We start from the raw sequence: 17,536 nt of genomic DNA, 5'->3' as shown, positions 1-17,536 counted from the left end.
TATATAGTTAAAAAAAAATTCAAAAGTACTTCATATTTCTTACATTAACCTTGAATACCGGCCGCGACAGAGACTTAAGTCGTTAAAACAGGTAGTGACAGTTCCATCGCCAAGCGCTCGGCATCAGGTGTGAATGTCACAGTTCCTCGGAGATGATCTTAAGAATGAATGTCCCGTGTCATTGTAGTTGTTGCACGCTAAAGAACCCACACTGCTCAATGGCCGCAAGAACTGAGCAAAGGTCTAAATTTGAAGTCCTTCACCGGTTTTGGTGACGACTCCATATGAGTGAAAAATTCTCAAGAGAGACATTAAACAAGATACAATCAATTAATCATTTGCGTCTTTTGATTTTTGTCAACGTCTTTCTCTTTAACTGCACCCTTTCCCACTTAAACGTTCTTTTATTCGCCCCACATGCGGAAGGCCGGGGTTCGAATCCCGGCAGCGACAGAGACCCAAGTCGTTAAAACAGGTAGTGACAGTTCCATCGTCAAACGCTCGGCATTAGGTGTGAATGCCACGGGTCCTCGGAGATGACCTTAAAACGAATACCCCGTGTCATAGTAGGTGTGGCACGCTAAAGAACCCTCACTGTTCAATGGCCGTAAGCGTCGAGCATAATCCTAAATTTGAAGCCCTTCACCGGTCTTGGTGGCGTATCCATATGAATGAACAATTCTCGAGATCGATCGATCGATCGAAGAGACGTTAAGCAAGATACAACCAATCAATCTTTATTTCACTAACCCCCCCCCCTAAAACCTGACAAAATGCTGCGATGTTTTTGTTATGCAAAGAGCCTATTCTGTTTGTTCTCCTTCCATCTCGAACAAGAAGTCCCAGTAACGTAACAACTGCCATATAATTAACCAGTAGCACCACATACACGGGTAGTGACTGTCAGATAAAGTATCAGTGACGTAACAACTGCCATGTAATTAACCAGCAGCACCACATACACGGGTAGTGGCTGTCAGATAAAGTATCAGTGACGTAACAACTGCCATGTAATTAACCAGCAGCACCACATACACGGGTAGTGGCTGTCAGATAAAATATCAGTGACGTAACAACTGCCATGTAATTAACCAGCAGCACCACATACACGGGTAGTGGCTGTCAGATAAAGTATCAGTGACGTAACAACTGCCATGTAATTAACCAGCAGCACCACATACATGAGTAGTGGCTATCAGATAAAGTATCAGTGACGTAACAACTGCCATGTAATTAACCAGCAGCACCACGTACATGGGTAGTGGCTGTCAGATAAAATATCAGTGACGTAACAACTGCCATGTAATTAACCAGCAGCACCACATACACGGGTAGTGGTTGTCAGATAAAGTATCAGTGACGTAACAACTGCCATGTAATTAACCAGCAGCACCACATACACGGGTAGTGGTTATCAGATAAAGTATCAGTGACACCAATGGGATTCTGGATTTTCTATTTCACAGTGTTACGACTTTCACGATCATCATAATGGTTGTCTGAACCGTATCACTATTCTCTGAAATAGATGACGTTAAACGCACCTTCTCGTGGAAATCGATCTACCATATCACAACTTCAACTGTGTACTCAACTAAGAAATGATACATGTATATTGAATTACTAATTTATTTAGCTTTCAACCAAAAATAACGGAGAACGTCAATTTTCAGTACTGATCCGGGGAAGATAGAACATGTGATGGCTATTCAAGGAAACTTATTTCATTAAATTAAAACGTGTCTTACCTCCAACAAACGATGCCACTGCTGCCGCAAGGAGAATTTGAACCTGGTCTTTCATTATGAACATTTTTAAGACTATCATCACTCCAGCAACCGTAACTGCCAGGAACCCCAAAATACTCATAGCTTGTACACCTGACAACCAGCCTGTAAAATAGACAGCTAAGTGCAGTCACTCTGTAAAATATTCTGGGTGATTTTTAACCAGTCGGTCTTTTAAACAAAATGTACACAGGTCAGTCTCATTTTTTAATCAACTCTCTTCAGAACAAAACCTACATAGCTCCTTGTCTCCTTTCTTAATCAACTCTCTTCTGAACAAAACGTCACAGATTATTCTGATCTCTTGTGGTCTAGAGGTAGTGTTCGACCTGCACACGGAAGATCGGGGTTCGAATCCTTCAGATTTTGACTACGGATAACTCCGTTTACCTGATCTGGGTCCAGTTGCACAAAAGTTAGTTAAGTTTAACTGACAGTTAACTCTAAGTTAACACTATATAAATGTTCAAGTTAATGGAGAGTTAACTGTCTGTTAAAGTTAACTAACCTTCGTGCAACTGGGTCCAGAGGATATAGGGCTCACGGCGAGTGTGACCGGTCGACTACGGATGCTTACTCCTCCTAGGCACCTGATCCCACCTCTGGTGTGTCCAGGGGTCCGTGTTTGCCCAACTATCTATTTTGTATTGCTTATAGGAGTTGTGAGATTGATCACTGTTCGTTATCTTCGCCTTTCATATAGAGAACAACATGTGGTCTACCGACCGACCGATAGGTGCAAAGCAATATGCCCCTCTTCTTTGAAGGAGGCATATAAATCCAGTAAATTGTTTGATCACTTTAAGCCTTAAAGTGGTCAAGGACGGATGAATCCAGCTGAAAAGCAAACTGAACTTGTGTTCCCCCGAGAGGAAGCATGTGACTAAATTTCAGGGCAATATCTGTATCCATACTGCCAAGAGGGCCAAGGACCAGAACGCTCACCAGAGTTACCTTGGCCCATTTTTAAAGATTTTCCTTATATATTCGCATGTACAAATTTGATCCCTATTGTGGCCGTAACCTATTCTCTTTAGAGAAGTCGAGAGGCATAACCTTCATCGACTTCTCTTCGCAAGCATTAAATCATATTTTGATTCTGGAAAACGTGTAAATGCCGGAGTCGGTGACGGTTTATGCTTCGACCAACGTTTCGACTCAGATGTGCCTGGATTTACGCAATATACAAGTTGTTTTCAAACATTTAACAGCAGTGCACAAAACTGTCACAAGGAAATCAACACTTGCTTGCTTTTAATCCATTTTCAACATGTCCCCTGTCCCGGGTTTACGTTAACTGGTCTTCGGAGCTGTCACAATAGGGGGTCAGTTAAGAGAAAAGCAGGCTGGCGTAAATCAGAGTTGTGATTTAAACCCGAGACAGTGACATGTTGAAAATGGATTAAAAACAAGTAAGTGTTGATTTCCTTGTGACAGTTTTGTGCATTACTGTTAAATATTTGAAAACAACTTGTATATTGTGTAAATCCAGGCACATCTGAGTCGACACGTTGGTCGAAGCATAAACCGTCACCAACTCCGGCATTTACACGTTTCCCAGAATCAAAATATGATTGCTTGCGAAGAGAAGTCGATGAAGGCTATGCCTCTCGACTTCCCTAAAGAGAATAGCCGTAACCTACTTTCGAGGGTCATTTGTACTTTCCTGGCCCAGTGGTTCTTTAGAAGATCTTTAAAGATTTTCCTATGTATTTGTATGTAAAACTTTGATCCTCTATTGTGTCCCCATTCTATCCCTGGGGCTGAATTTAACAAACTTAAACCTGCAGTATGTCAGGAAGCTTTCATGTAAATCTCAGCTTTTATGGCCCAGTGGTTCTTGAGAACATTTTAAAAGATTTTCCCTATATATGTGTACATAAAACTTTGAACCCGTATTGTGGCCCCATTCTACCCCCTCCTTCCCCCGGGCAGTAACTGCAAATATGTTGGCCATTCAAACTGCATTAAAAAAAAGTCGCCATCTTCAATGCAACATTACATGTATTTAATAGTGATTTCCCGCGATGTTTCAACTAGTACAATGTAAATATACTAACCTTCACTAGTAAGGTACGTGCACATATTGCCGACGCATTGCTTCCACAGACCACCAACTCCTTCTTTCTGATTATACCATTGCGGTGACACCAACCCGATCAGTTGAAATACGATTGCGTGTATTGCTTGCACAAGCGCAATAAACAGAAAGTGGGAGCCTTCCATATCCTTCAAATTGACGAAAATATTCTTACAAATAAATAAATACGTTTTGCATTTTCATAAATCTTATATTTAATGCTGTCTGACGTGTTTCATTCAAATTGTTAGACCGTTCTTTACATACTAATTTTGGCTACACATTTCGCCGTTTGCATGACGGAGATATATGGCGAAGATATGATATCAGTTGAAGTTCATCTGCATGTCCTTAAAAGCATGTGCTAGGAATAATTTGATTTTAAAAAAAATATTTCAATCTTATGAAAAGTGGAGATAATGGACAGTGATCAATTTCATAAATCCCATAAAATTACACAACCGTGGCGAAACACCGACCCCTGGCGAAATTTTATTCGGAAGTAAAAAGGCGAAAACAACATTTACATATATGTAAAAAGATAAAATGGCACCGATACCATGCGATACGTTTAATCAAGACACTGGGTTGTCTGTACAAACACGTTACAGTGATATAAGCATTAAACGTTGCAGATAAAAACGTAAGGAGAACGAAGTTATCAATCTCATAAAAAGAATACAAACACGGACCCTTGGATGATTGATTGATGTTTTCCGCCACACTCAACAATTTTTCAGTGATATAGTGGCGCCCAGTGTGATGTTGAGCGCGATACTCTAACCACTCGGCCACGGAGGCCCTTTGGACATACCAGAGGTAGGACCAGGTGCTTAGGAGGAGTAAGCATCCCTTGTTCACTGGTCACACCCGCCGTAACCCCTATATCTCGATCGGGTAAATTGAGTAATCCGTAGATATAATTAAGGAGGTATGTTACACCAGAGAAATTCGATATCGAAGAAAAGTGGAGGATATATACAACAATATTTTGAAAATAAAAACGTTCATGTTTACATTATTTAGTAAAAAAAAAAAAATGCAGTTTTAGTACAAAGCAATCTGGAAAAAATGTAAAACCCCTGCTGGACTCGAACACACGATCTACAGTTCAGTAGTCAACGTGCTAACTTACTCAGCTAGGCGTTGATTTTTCAAATTGCTGTTCTTAATATTTTCATCCGTGTTTTAATGTACATATATGTGTAGCTCATTACACAACAAATTTATTTAATGGCTCGTTGAAACACCTCTTATGAAGTATGATTTCACCTTCGAAAGAGTGATACGAGCTCTCAATCATTTTATATCCGGAATGATAAAAAATGTCTTTTGTTTGCAGATAAGAGATTCTCGAGTCCTTTCGCTGTGATTTGGTGCATGATACGAATATCTAATAAAACATATCTAAAAGATTCAGATATAAACGTTCTAATTTGTTAGAGAAAAATATTTATGAAAATTGAAAACGTTATTTTGTTAAGATATTTTAAATCTGCGGATAAAATCTTCAAAAAATCATGCAAGTTAGAAAAGAGATATATCGAAGAAATATATTATAAAAAGAAATTTAAACCAAATGACCAAATTTTAGATATAATCACTATGTTCAAACTGGAAGGAAAAGTACCGATCCCGATCAAAATTGATGAAATTACTAAAATAATCATATTGTTGCTAATTGTATGTACTGTTGATCAAGAAATTCATTTCCTTTTAAAAGTCGTTTAATTAGTTTGTAAATCATTTTACATCAAATGAGAGTTAAACTTATTTGGTACCAATTTTGATGCACCAGATGCGCATTTCGACAAATAATGTCTCTTCAGTGATGCTCAATCGAAATGTTTGAAATCTGAAATAACAATGAAGTTTTAGAGCTACTATAGCCAAAAACAGCATGCCAAAAAAAGTGGAATCAAATTCGTCTAAGGATAAGAGCTATGCATGAGGGAGATAATCCTTAATTTTGAAATGAATTTCTAAATTTTATAACCAATTAAATATACATCCGTATTTTCAAGCTAGTAACGAAGTAATTAGCTACTGGGCTGTAAAGACCCTCGGGGACTCTGATTACAATGTTCTCTATGGCTACTTTTTTATAATTCCGATCGGGCTTGGTTCAAATTAGAAATTGCGTAATATTTCTCAATTTTGACTATTTCATTTTAATTTCTTTTTAAAATATGTTTCTCTGATATATCTTTTTTCTAAATGACATGTGTTTTTTTTAAAGATTTTATCCGTAGATTAAAAAACATTAGCAAATAACATTTTCAATTTTCATAAATATATTTTATTTAAAATATTAGAATGCATAGAGTATCTTATTTGCAAACAAAGTACCCTTTTTATCATTCCGGGATGAATCACAAAAATATTCATATAAAATACTTGAGATCTTGTATCACCATACTTCACAAGAGGTGATTTAACAAGCCATTAAATAAAAATGTAGTGTAATGAGTTACCTTAACAGGTCAGCCATTATGACGATGTCGTGCAAATAACGGCAAACTACCTCGAATGATACACAATTTGTACTATATACTGGGGATCCGGGATAAAATAGGTCCTCAGTACCCCTTGCTTGTCGTAAGAGGCGACTAATTGGGGTGGTCCTTCGGATGAAACCGCCAAATTCGAGGTCCCGTGGCACGATAAAGATCCCCCCTGCTCAAAGGCCTGAAGAACCGAGCATAGGCCTAAATTTTGCAGCCCAAATTCACCGGAAGTGGTAACTTTTCCATATGAGTGAAATATTCTCGAGAGGGACGTTAAACAATATTTAATCAGTAGTCTGCCTCAATTTAAAAATGGCATCAACGCCATGCGATATGTCGAAATACTAGTTTTAAACAATAAGACATTGGGTTGACCAGGCCAAAGTCATTTGAGAATTAAATTCAACATATGCTTTAGTAAGTAACAAAATACGCGTACCAATCTCTACGTCTCAATACCCAGATTGGTCAAACCTGTAAGTACTAAATTGAAATAATGTCATTACATAAAGAATTGCTATACATCAACGCACACGACTTTGTTCTTTCTCAAACATTTTAGTAACTCTGATGCATATAACATGAACTTTTCATAACGAACAGTTACTTCTTATAACCATGGAGAATGCCCCTAATGCTGTATTTTGTAGCGGGGCATCACAGTTTTCCGAAAAGACGGAGTTACGCAATGGTATTAATATGGATCATAAAACTTACCTTGTGTACTGAATTTTTCAACAAATAATTCAATATTTCGCGAGGCTGAATTCCGTCTTTATGCGGAAATCATGTGATACACAAATTTAAGACTGCGTTTTTGAAAATAGAAGGAAGAAAACATGACTCGGCTTATCAGGAGGCAGACAGCATTTATCAGTCGCTAGCTAGTATCCTGACATGATACCTAAAATAGTCTATTACAATAAAAATAGGTACATGTCTTAGAGAAGATAAAAACGAACCGAAGAGTTAATCATTTCAAGAAGGAAGCCAGCTTTGTTATTTGCAGTTGACGTCATCAAATGCATTTTTTCCATGAAATGGTTATTTTGTCATTACAAGCAAAAAGTAGAGTTGAATTTTGTTGAAACAATTCTAAGTTTTAATTTTTCTGCCGTTACGTTAAACGGAGGAATAAAATTACAATGTAACATGAAACTTAACAGTCTGACGTCCAGGTTATCGGATTTGTAATGGCACGTTATAGTCGTAAAGACAACGACAAATTATTTAACAACCCAAATGAGTTACTTATTCCACAATATTTCAAGGCAATTTTGTACAGTTAATATGGATAGTAACAAGTGCAAAATACTGACATCAGGTATTGTACAATAAATCATGAAACGTAATTCTTATCGAAAATCGGGACAAGCTACCGAGAAATAAGCGGCTGTTACAGCCCGGGAATTTCAACAGAGTCGTTCAATTATGACAGTTCTTGATTTCTCTGGTCGTTATACTGATATTATTTCCTAATACAATCTGTAATTAAGTGGAATTGAGTTTAAAATACTTCAATTACTTTGTCTGCCCAAAATCGAAATGTGACTGCTTACTATCCCTAGATACAGGGTCCCTTCACCTCTGGTGTGTTCGTGGTAGCTCTATTCTAAGATATGTATTCTAAAGAAGATTTTTTTAATCATTGTTCATTATGTTTATTTTTTCATTGATTTTAGTTCGTTATTTTCACCTTTTTAATAACGTCTTTGTCTCACGATAAAAAGATGAGGTAGATTAATTCAGATGTTATCTTCCGTATCATATATCGGTATTCAACAAGTCCTATAGTGTGCTCAGAAGCAGAGCACTGAATGTTGCATTTTCCGCACTACCCTAGTCTACACTGAGACCAACCACCGGTTATAGTGGGACTCTTGTGATGCTTTAACTCGACAAACAGGTAACTGTACAAAAATCGGCGTCGGTCACTCATATTAATCATATACGGAAAGCGTAGGTGTGCACGTGTGTTTTGTGGGGGGGTTTTTCGCACCAAAATGGCGGAATTTAATGATGAGATGGATATAGAAGTCGATCCGTCATGGACCAAAATTCTGTCTGAATATCCCAAATCCAGCCTACCAAAAAAAACTTAACAAAAGGTCAGGAACATTCCTTATTCGAGGAAATCGACATGGGGCTTTATGAAGGTGAGGCCAAAATAGTAACTTTTCATACAAATCTACTACGTATACATCCATGGATAAAAACTTTGGATACGTTTTACCATGACAATTTTGGAAAGAGCGAGGAGTTCAAAATCAACTGGCATGATGACCCGGAAGTATGGGAGAATGCGTCTGACAGTGCAAACTCCATTGTCATTGAAGTATTGAACAAAAACATCTTATTGTACACTGTAACCTTCTTTGTGACAACAGGTACTATCAGAATACAAGGATCTAAATACAAGGTCTTTGTCGACAAACACTTCCCTATTCCGAAACAAACTTTAGACAAAATTTTGTCTCTCCAAAACGAGGAATATCCAACATTGGAAAACCCACTTGTCTCCATACAAGATGATACTTCTGTCAACACAAATGAAGAAACGTCAGAAAAAACAATCTCACAGTTTTCCAAAAGGACCGCGTTAAAAATATTGCTAATACGGATCATAAAAAAAACCTCTTATTCAATATTTCGCGAGGTTGAGTCACGTCATCATGCGGAAAGCATTTTAAAACTGCGTTTTTAAAAATAGAAGGAAGAAAACATGACTCGGCTTATCAGGACGCAGGCAGCATTTATCAGTCGCTTGTATCCTGTCATGATACCCAACATAGTCTATTATAATAAAAATAGAAGCATGTCTTAGAGAAGATAAAAACGAACCGAGGAGTTAATCATTTCAAGAAGGAAGCCAGCTTTGTTATTTGCAGTAGACGTCATCAAATGCATTTTTTCCATGAAATGGTTATTTTGTCATTACAAGCAAAAAGTAGAGTTGAATTTTGTTGAAACAATTCTAAGTTTTAATTTTTCTGCCGTTACGTTAAACGGAGGAATAAAATTACAATGTAACATGAAACTTAACAGTCTGACGTCCAGGTTATCGGATTTGTAATGGCACGTTATAGTCGTAAAGACAACGACAAATTATTTAACAACCCAAATGAGTTACTTATTCCACAATATTTCAAGGCAATTTTGTACAGTTAATATGGATAGTAACAAGTGCAAAATACTGACATCAGGTATTGTACAATAAATCATGAAACGTAATTCTTATCGAAAATCGGGACAAGCTACCGAGAAATAAGCGGCTGTTACAGCCCGGGAATTTCAACAGAGTCGTTCAATTATGACAGTTCTTGATTTCTCTGGTCGTTATACTGATATTATTTCCTAATACAATCTGTAATTAAGTGGAATTGAGTTTAAAATACTTCAATTACTTTGTCTGCCCAAAATCGAAATGTGACTGCTTACTATCCCTAGATACAGGGTCCCTTCACCTCTGGTGTGTTCGTGGTAGCTCTATTCTAAGATATGTATTCTAAAGAAGATTTTTTTAATCATTGTTCATTATGTTTATTTTTTCATTGATTTTAGTTCGTTATTTTCACCTTTTTAATAACGTCTTTGTCTCACGATAAAAAGATGAGGTAGATTAATTCAGATGTTATCTTCCGTATCATATATCGGTATTCAACAAGTCCTATAGTGTGCTCAGAAGCAGAGCACTGAATGTTGCATTTTCCGCACTACCCTAGTCTACACTGAGACCAACCACCGGTTATAGTGGGACTCTTGTGATGCTTTAACTCGACAAACAGGTAACTGTACAAAAATCGGCGTCGGTCACTCATATTAATCATATACGGAAAGCGTAGGTGTGCACGTGTGTTTTGTGGGGGGGGGTTTTCGCACCAAAATGGCGGAATTTAATGATGAGATGGATATAGAAGTCGATCCGTCATGGACCAAAATTCTGTCTGAATATCCCAAATCCAGCCTACCAAAAAAAACTTAACAAAAGGTCAGGAACATTCCTTATTCGAGGAAATCGACATGGGGCTTTATGAAGGTGAGGCCAAAATAGTAACTTTTCATACAAATCTACTACGTATACATCCATGGATAAAAACTTTGGATACGTTTTACCATGACAATTTTGGAAAGAGCGAGGAGTTCAAAATCAACTGGCATGATGACCCGGAAGTATGGGAGAATGCGTCTGACAGTGCAAACTCCATTGTCATTGAAGTATTGAACAAAAACATCTTATTGTACACTGTAACCTTCTTTGTGACAACAGGTACTATCAGAATACAAGGATCTAAATACAAGGTCTTTGTCGACAAACACTTCCCTATTCCGAAACAAACTTTAGACAAAATTTTGTCTCTCCAAAACGAGGAATATCCAACATTGGAAAACCCACTTGTCTCCATACAAGATGATACTTCTGTCAACACAAATGAAGAAACGTCAGAAAAAACAATTGATGCTAATGAGCAAGATGTAAATGACGAAATTGGTAACACAGAAGTATCCATGGCAAATTTTCTTAGAATTGAAAATAGCATAACGGAAACTATTGGAAAACTCGAACATGGCCATAACAGAGACATTGATGGTGTAGTTAAACTCATTAACCAGAACACTGACCACTGCATGTATAAAGAAGGTTACTCGGGTGATCGAGAGCTGTACCCAAAAAAATGGACAAGAAACTGACAAATGTAGACGAGACAAAACTTGAGAGATTTGAAAAGAAACTGTTGGAGCTAGAAGTAACATCTGAGAGTTACATGGAAAGAATCAACAAGAGGCTGTTAAACTTAGAAGAAACAACAAATCACTGCCTTGAAAAACTAGAACAGGTACAAGAAATGTGCACTATGATCAACATCTCCAACAAAAAAATCCCAAAACAGATGGGTAATCCTCAGTCATACTCGGATGCTGTTGTCAGTCTTCCACGTGAAGGACAATGGCAAGTTGCACATGCAAGACATGATGTTGGAAGAACATCTAGACCAGAAGTATTGTTGATCGGTACATCAAATATTAAGGGAATTTTAGAGAATAAACTCACGCCAGTTGCGAACGTCACAAAAGTGATTAGATACACTTTGAAGGAGACGACCGATTACATCTTGTCCTGCAATGAGCAACCACACATTGTAGCGATTCACTCTCTCACAAACGATCTAACAAAATTGGAGCCACTAGTGTGTGTTGAAAACCTGGAAACCCTTCTGAAGGCAGTAAAACACAAATGAGAGAATGTTGCCACGATAATATCCATGACCACACCTACAGCAGACGACTTGCTTCATCAAACCAATGGGGAGATTGCCAATGCCCTTATTAAACAGAAATTGTCGGCTGACCAAAACACTGTGTGCTGTGATCATAGCAATATGTTGATGAATGGTAATCCAAGCCCTGAATACTTGGCAGGTGACAAATATCACCTCTCCACAAAAGGGATCTCGATATTGGCAGGCCATATCAAGAAGGTGATACATAACATTTTGAACATTCCCCTTCCTGACCGTGGAAGATCCAGATCTAGATCCAGATTCCGCTATAACAAAAGGGGACGAGGTCGTGGTCGCGGCTTCTCCGATTAACCTTCAAGATCGCCACACTCCGTCACAGCGAAAGGGAACACGATTATGGTTGTGAATTTCACGATAAGCCTTACACTACCTGTATGAAACATACCATTTATTATGTTAAACTTTACTTGAGTAGTTGTCATTTTTGCATGTTTGAATATTTTAGTAATGGCCTAATGTTTGCCATTCAAACATATTTTAGTATATAAATTATCATGTTACTGGTAAGATAGCCAACTGTCATGTTCATTTCATTGTCATTACAACTCATGTATCATCATGATATGATGTTTGCCATCATGATTTTTACATATTTTAAAGAATTAGTAATGACCATATGTATACCATTTGTTGTTACTGGTAAGGTAGCCAACAGTCATGTTAATTTCATTGTTATTACAACTAGTGAATCATTATGCCCATATATATATATATATATATATATATATATATATATATATATATATACCATTTGCTGTTACTGGTAAGGTAGCCAACAGTCATTTTAATTTCAATATTATTACAACTAGTGAATCATCATGTTTTTTAAAGGTAGTCACATGCTACAATCTGCCACACTAGAGTGGTGCTTATTTGCAATATTGTATTTTCTTTATTTTTCTGTTGTAGAAAGTAACAACTTAGAACTTTATAGTAGTACTAAGACCTAGATTTTTTTGCCACTCAAAATTTATTTCCTTTTCTGTGGTACTCGGATAATTTCTATTATATAAAATGAGTTCATCCTTTATTTACTCATCAATTAAAATGGGCTTCTGGAACGTTGGGGGCCTGTTAAGCAAATCGTACAACAAAATAAATGATGCAACTTTCCTCAAACAAATTGAAAAGTTTGATATTATTTTTTTTTAGCAGAAACTCATATAAGTCATGAAAAACGAATGTACAAGATTGGAAACTACTATAGTCACTTTGTCTGTAGATCTGCTTCTAAACATAACAATAGAACGTTTGGAGGGTTAGCAATGCTATGTAAAAATGAATTTAAACCTCATATGAAAATTTTAAAAAACAAAAGCTGACTTTCAGTGGATAAAACTGGAGAAAGATTTTTTCGATTTTGACAAAGATTTATACATTTGTATGATATACAACCCTCCAGAAAACTCATATTCCAAGGGTATCGATTACGATATTCTTGACTGTATTGAAAAAGATATATCATTTTATAAACCCAAGGGAAACATTTTACTATGTGGTGACCTCAATGCGAGAGTTTCAACAGATCCAGACTTTATTGCAAACGATGATAATGAGTTTCTCCCTCTCCATTCATCATATACTATAGACAATCAAATTACAAATCGTCACAATATGGATTCTAAGTTAGATAATAGGGGCAAAGACTTGTTAGATATGTGCATTGCGAATCAACTGAGAATACTGAATGGTCGTACTTTTGGTGATATGTTTGGCAAGTACACTTGTTTTACACCAAATGGCTGTAGCACAGTAGACTATGTTTTGGCTTCAGAATTTTTTTTAATCAAATATTGTATTTCAGTACTTCTGATTTTTTACCTACATTGTCTGATTGTCATTGCCTTCTACAATGGTCACTGTCCGCTAGATTCTCTTTTAAGTCTGATAATACTAAGGATACTAATACACATCCAATTTCACCAAACTACATATGGTCAGATGAATCACCTGTTCTTTTTCAGGCAGCCCTTAATTCTACAAACATTCAAGAGAGATTACAAAATCTCTCAAGTTGTAAAAATCTTGACTCTCACGAACTGATTGACAATGCCTTCACAGAATTATCAAATATAATTATTAAAGCAGCAGACAAATCTCTTCGAAAATATAAAATTAAACACAATAAGACAAATAAAAAAAATGCATAAATAGTTCGATATAGACTTAAAATCCATGCGGAGAAATCTGCTTAATTATGGTAAAATATACTCCAAATTTCCGAAAGATCCAATAGTGAAAAACCACTACTACAAATTATATAGGGAATATACCAAAATGAGAAAATTCAAATGTCGAGAATTTAAACAATCTTTATTAAGACAGTTAGAAACCTTACATGATGAAAATCCAAAATCTTACTGGAAATTGATTGAGAAACTTCAGGGAGTAGAAAAAAACAACAATGCAGATGTAATTGACCCAACAACATGGGTCTCCCATTTTCATGACCTGAACAAACCCAAACCAAATTTCAACCACCGTCTGGCACAGCTAGATAATATTCTAAATGAGTTAGAAAAAGAAAAATGTTTTAATGACTTGGACAAACGTATATCCATTTCAGAAATATCAAATGCTATTTAAAAATAAAAGTAGGGAAAGCTCCAGGTCTAGACAAAATTTCAAACTACATGATTAAATACGGTCATACCCATCTCTTGTCATGCTTTTACAATATTTTCAACAGCTGTCTTACTTTTGGTCATTATCCTAAAACATGGTCTTCAGGTTACATTACTCCTATCCATAAAAGTAATGACATAAACGATCCAAATAATGACAGAGGCATAACGGTTACAAATACAGTTGGGAAATTATTCAATAAAATACTTGACATTCGCTTAGATAAATTTCTTACTAAACATCGTATAATCAATGAATGTCAGATAGGTTTCACCCAAAAAGCAAGAACTTCTGACCACATGTTTATTCTCAAGACTATTGTAGATAAATATTGTAAGACCAAGGATGGCAGAGTGTACGCCTGCTTTATTGACTTTCATAAAGCATTTGACACCGTCATTCATTCAGGAATTAAAATTAAACTCTTAAAATTGGGAGCTGGAACAAATTTTTATCAGGTTATTAAAAGCATGTACTCTTCAAGCAAGTCCTGTGTCCGTTTAAGTAATGGTATCACCGATTTTCTTCCAATAAAAGTAGGTGTCAAACAGGGGGACAATTTAAGTCCAAATCTGTTTTAAAGTATTTATTAATGATCTTCCAGACCATCTCAATTCATCCCCAGATCCTATGGTCTTAAATTCTCGAACATTTAATTGTTTAATGTATGCTGATGACATAATTCTACTTTCCTCCTCAGCTAATGGTTTACAACAAAAACTAAACATTTTGCAGCGGTATTGTAATGATTGGTGTTTGAGTATTAATTTCTCAAAAACTAAGATCCTAATTTTTAACAAGGCAGGCAGACTCTTCAAAACTAAATTCTATTTGGCTGGTATTGAACTAGAATGTGTATCCAACTACAAATACCTTGGGGTTTCATTTTGTTCATCTGGTTCTTTCTACCTTGCTCAGAAAGAACTATATCATAAAGCCCCGAAAGCATTATTCAAACTTAAAAAAGACTTCATTTCACTAAACCCTGATATTAAAAACATTTCTCATATATTTGACCATACCATCAAACCAATATTATTATATTCTTCGGAAATATGGGGTTATTTCAATCCTTTTTCCAAAAAATCTACTAACTCTGGTGGTACCATAGACAAAATTTACTCAAACCAACTTTGTGATAAACTACATCTCAAATTTTGCAAATCAATACTTGGTGTACATAAATCTGCAACAAACTTTGCCGTACTGTCGGAATTGGGAAGATTCCCCCTTCACTTTGACATATTAAAAAGTATGTTAAGTTACTGGTACAGACTTGAAAATCTTGGTCAGTCATTTCCACTATTGTTTGATGCATATCGAGAATCAAAATTACTTTTTGAACAAAACAATTCATCATGGTTTGGTTCTATAAACTGTTTCATAACAAATATTAATGGGATTAAAGATTTGCCCGTTAAAGGGGCATACCAGTTTAAAAAGGCTCTTAAAGATTGTTTATTCAAACATTACATCAAAAAATGGCATTCACACCTTACATTAAATTCAGATAAAAAAACTAAGTTGCTTTTCTACTTTTAAACAAAACTTTGGTTTTGAGAATTATTTGAGTTCAATTAAAAATTTTGAGCAAAGGAGAAATCTAACACGTTTCCGTATATCAGCTCATAGACTAAACATTGAAAGGGGACGTTACCAAAAAATCCCTCGACACGAGAGATTTTGTCTAAGATGCAACAACAATTCAGTGGATGACGAAAAACATTTTTTATTCTCATGTAGTCATTTATCAGAAGAAAGGGTTATTTTATTCTAAATGATAGACAAATCATGTAAGAATTTTGTAAAGATGGACAGTGATCAAAAGCTTATATGGCTAATGACCAATGAAGATGAAAATATCCTCATCCAAATTAGTAAGATGATTTTAAACAGTTTGATATAATACTAGAAATGTTACATTTCATTGCATTATGCACATTTTCTTTCTTCATCATATTTTACACCTGTAGGCTGTCTTGGCTACTGGGAGTACAAGACCAACAGTCTGGTACAACAATTTACCACCAGATTATTAACAGGCACTGTCCCTTGGTACTTCCTGTAATCAGGTCAACATATCGTGTTTTTATTCTCTCATATAACGCTATTCTCTTTTATATAAGTATTCTAACCTTCCTGCTTTAGACATAAAACATTCAGAACAACTGGATCCTGTGTGTAAATATGTAATATACCAGCATGCTGTATTCAGTAAGATGATTTTGAACAGTGTAATGTGATACTGCAAATACATGTCTTTGCATTCTACACATTTCCTTTACGTTACAATTGTAAGCTGTCTTGGTTACTGGGAGTACAAGATCAACGGTCTGGTACAATAAATTTATTACCAGACTGTTAACAGGCACTGTCCCTTGGTGCTCCCTGTAATCAGGTCAACATATTGTGGGTTTTTGATTTTTTTTTATTATTATTCTTTCATATAATGCTATTATTCTCTTTTATATAAGTATTCACACGACACTATCATTATCTGCTATCCCAGAAACTGATGTGTGAGGCAGTTGGGTTATTTTATTTATCATGTTGTTAATTTAAACCTTGTCTGTAATCAGTATTTCATATATAATTATATAGATATGTGCAGTGCAGAAGTGTGAACTCTGTCAGTATTACCGGTAGTACTTCTAAATGAATGTTATTTATTTTCATTGTTATAATTAATTGCCTGTTAACATGTACATGCCCCCCGAGGGCCCTTGATTGGTGAATAAACTATATCATATATCTCAATTTGTCGCTGTATTTGAATTTGCTCACGCTAATCTGGATCTAAAACTGTGTTTACACAAATAAGAATTAAATGTCATGGTCTTCATGTAAATTGGTTCTCAATAGGTAGTACATGTATTGACAGAACATTTAATTAGACATAGAATGAATATAACGGTGAAAATACAGCTACACACGTGAAGAATGTATAAATCACCTAATTATGGATCATGTATTCATTGTCGAGTAGATATGATATAATTAGCTGAAGTTGACTGGCATGTCCTTAAAAGCAGATACATGTACTAGAACTAATTTCCTTAAGGAAGTTAGCTTCTGAGCTTTTGAGTACAACTGCGCAGGATGCTACTTGTACAACTAAGTATTTACTCATTTAATACTGATTGAATTAGTGCAAACATATAGTACACATATATTTTACTAAACCCTATCCAGTTGAAATCTTTTACATCAATTCGAATTTTGAAAGGGTTAACAAGA

The 17,536-nt window shown here is 35.9% G+C and overlaps 1 protein-coding gene across 7 annotated transcripts in view; it reads right to left on the bottom strand.

Annotated features, from left to right (window-relative positions):
• The window catches only part of LOC125647776 (uncharacterized), a 10,011-nt gene extending 971 nt beyond the window's left edge, over positions 1–9,040 (bottom strand). The window contains exons 1-3 of one of the 7 annotated variants that reach the window (XM_056141777.1): positions 8,888–9,040; positions 3,848–4,016; positions 1,749–1,892 (exon numbers count right to left, since the gene is read on the bottom strand). In XM_056141777.1, the coding sequence (XP_055997752.1) occupies positions 1,749–1,892; positions 3,848–4,013 (310 nt within the window). In that variant the 5' untranslated portion in view covers positions 4,014–4,016; positions 8,888–9,040. Of the gene's footprint in view, positions 1–1,748; positions 1,893–3,847; positions 4,017–5,002; positions 5,062–6,391; positions 6,567–6,813; positions 6,953–6,981; positions 7,242–8,887 lie in introns of those variants that run through there. The other 6 variants (XM_048874589.2, XM_056141776.1, XM_056141772.1 and 3 more) reach the window with 6 other exon arrangements.
• Between the last annotated feature and the right edge of the window lie 8,496 nt (positions 9,041–17,536).

The sequence above is a fragment of the Ostrea edulis genome, chromosome 6, assembly GCF_947568905.1.
Source record: "Ostrea edulis chromosome 6, xbOstEdul1.1, whole genome shotgun sequence".
In the NCBI taxonomy this organism is placed as follows: Eukaryota; Metazoa; Mollusca; class Bivalvia; order Ostreida; family Ostreidae; genus Ostrea; species Ostrea edulis.
Note: the sequence above shows the minus strand (reverse complement) of the source record. Positions and strands in the feature narration are given on the sequence as shown.